At 35.9% G+C, this 2,914-nt stretch overlaps 1 protein-coding gene across 2 annotated transcripts in view; it reads left to right on the top strand.

Moving 5' to 3' along the window:
* The first annotated feature begins 1,374 nt into the window (after window positions 1–1,374).
* The window catches only part of LOC119585117, a 6,301-nt gene continuing 4,761 nt past the window's right edge, over window positions 1,375–2,914 (top strand). The window contains exon 1 of one of the 2 annotated variants that reach the window (XM_037933749.1): window positions 1,375–1,414. Coding sequence is in view for 1 of the 2 variants with exons in the window: in XM_037933748.1 (XP_037789676.1) it covers window positions 2,532–2,553 (22 nt within the window). In the remaining variant the exon portion in view is untranslated. Of the gene's footprint in view, window positions 1,415–2,423; window positions 2,554–2,914 lie in introns of those variants that run through there. The other variant, XM_037933748.1, reaches the window with a different exon arrangement.

Here is a 2,914-nt window from a genome sequence, read left to right as displayed (position 1 = left end):
GGACACAGCTGCGATTTTTATTTTACAAAAGCAGTTTCAGTAACTAAGAAGCCATGGCCAAGATCATTTCCACTGTCGTGACCCGGGGCGACCTCCACGTGGTGAAGATTGACCTATGGATTGCTCAGACGAGGTAATTTCTTCACCACCGTTGTCTATAAAGTAGCATGGATGTGATGAGGTTTGTATTTTTTTTCTCTTTTTTCTTTACGGATGTGACAAACCAAATATTTGGATGAAACTTAACATAATTACTAATTTAAAATGGACATTGATTAAACGGGTATTTTCACGCCTTGTATAAAGGGGAAAACGTCGAACTCTATCATTGTTCCAAAGGACCAAATACTGCTCGCATGGATCTTGTTACAGAATCGGCGAATCGCCGACATACAAGTGTGCAAGAGCGCAGCAGAAATAAGGGATGCAGACGGACGTTGCAGTAAACCTGTATTGAACAGCCTTCCAACATCCGCCTGCTCTCCCGCCATACATGCTTGACCCTTCTCGCTCATGACTGCAATCGTCATTCCCAGCCAAGGTCGAATTCTAACGAGCGGGGCGCGAACGAGAGAAGTGGTGGTTACGCACTGGCAATTATTAAAAGGACCTCGCGCTTCCAGCCGATGAATGGAACTAAAGTAAATAGATCCACGTGGGTGAACGAAATATGAGAAATAATGAAAATCAATGAAAATGAAAGGGGAAGCGTTCTAGACTTTGAAATAAGACTAGACAGACCTGGTAAAAGAAAAATAAAGATTTAAAATAAGAGTAAAAACAGTTGAGTTTTTCTTTTACATAGTGCGTGGAAATATCTTGGTATTAACAAGAAAAAAATAGTATTTCTGAATTATATCTAAGATAATTCTCTATTCTATTAGGATACTTTTTCTTGGAGGGGGGGGGGGTTGTATGTACATATCTATAAGAATGAAAGAAGTATGAAATAACTGAAGAAAGTTTAATCTTGTATCCCCTATCATTATTTTTCTTTAACAATACATATGAATTTATTATCATATATAATCAGAACAAATTACCCATTAATATTTTACGAGGTGAACATATACATACATAGAACTCCAACAGAAATTAATAATGAAGTTTGTTCTAAACTATTTTCATTTGGAAAACGAAAACAAATTGTTTCTTCCAACAGAGGGAATATACACGTATAAAGACTAAATAGAAATAAATTAGTGAAAAGAAATGGATGGAGAAAATATCTTCATGATTACCATGAAAAAGAGAGAGAGAAAAAGTATGTAAAGCTCACCTACCGTCACGGATAAAGACAAACCCATGCTATTTAAGACCCCCCCACCCCCAAGAGTGGGAGGGTGTGGAATAGGAACGAGGTATAGCATAGGGCAGTTGCTTCTGGGGCCGCCTCCTCTTCAGACGTCAGCCGGTATTTTGTTGAGTTTTTTTCGGGGGGGGGGGGTCTGAGGTAAAACTTTAAAACATGTTATTGTAGATATTTGTAAAAAGTTTGGTGTCTTTCAAATATTGAAATAAAGGTGTTCATACTTAAAATGGTTTCAAATCATCTTCAAGCCATAGTGTAAACATTGGAACAAACTATATAATGCAAATTAATTAAAGGTTCCATGTACCTATATCAACCAGTGATATAAAACGACTAAAGAGAACGACGAAATAAATCGTGCTCTCATGTGCATCACTATGCATCATACAGGAAACGGTATTCCTAGTCACGGTTACCACACTTCACGCTACCAAACTTACCTTTACTCACTACAGTGCATACGACACCACCACTCGAGATCACAGTCTACCATTTACGAGCTGTAATTTTAGTGAAAATCGAATTTAAATGGTTTAACTGTTGAAGCTGTAAACATTGATATATCATTTTAAATATGAAGAGTTAAATGTGAATGTTTTTTTGTGTGCTTACATTAAGTTACCAAGAAACATGTTCATAATGTAAATCAAACAAAGATTTGAATAATCGTAACGATTGTTAACTTCCTAAAATAATGAAAAGTCTATATAGTGGGAGGATATAGCATGCTACACCAGTACTGTCTGTATTCAATGGACTTGATGAAGAATATACATATAAATATTTTACACGAAATATGAAATAATCAATTTTACACGATAAAACATTATATAATAAAGTACAAAACATCGACCGGACTTTAGTGCGTGCTACAGTTGCCCTATATTATTTTCAGTCCTTTTTTCAACAAATGATATTCTTTACGAAAATAATCCACAGGTGACAATGTGTTTTCGGGTTAGCATTTGAATTTAAGGATATCTGCTACAGTAGCCGAGAAAAGTTGCAACCACTGGCACCTCTTTCTCAAGGTTAGATCTGAGAAGCTCATCATTTGCGTTCACTATCGCTGATGACTTTGCTCATGATGACTTACTTCCCCAGTGTAAACGAGACGAGGTAATTTGAATCATAATGCTAGGCACATGAAAATAAGTGTTTAAAAGATATTACTTCTGAGGGTGTACATTATTCTACCAGCCTGCTAGTAGTACAACATATGCTCTTTTCTCCTTCACCAGGTAATGTCATATCAACAGTACATGTACAAATTATGCATATTTATATATGTGTATATATTGTTTAACTAAGATTTAATGGCGTGAATGGGCGGTTAAGTTAAGGAAATAATGGTTTTGGCGGTTGACTCAAGAAATGCATTACAACAGTCTAAAGATTGATTTGACCTTGAGTATTCACTTTACTCAGCTAGAGCCTAGAAACGTTTGAAACAAGGCTGCCCATTGGTCAGTGCAACTCTGGACTGTTTAAATTTACATTTATTTTTTAAGTTGTGTATTTAAGTTTGTAAATTCATTCATCGGAAATTGCACAGTTAAGATAATTACCATAGCAAATGTTAAACTGATTATAAAGCAGTAG

Source organism: Penaeus monodon, chromosome 19 (genome assembly GCF_015228065.2).
Source record: "Penaeus monodon isolate SGIC_2016 chromosome 19, NSTDA_Pmon_1, whole genome shotgun sequence".
NCBI lineage: Eukaryota > Metazoa > Arthropoda > Malacostraca > Decapoda > Penaeidae > Penaeus > Penaeus monodon.
This window is presented reverse-complemented; position numbering and strand designations above follow the sequence as displayed.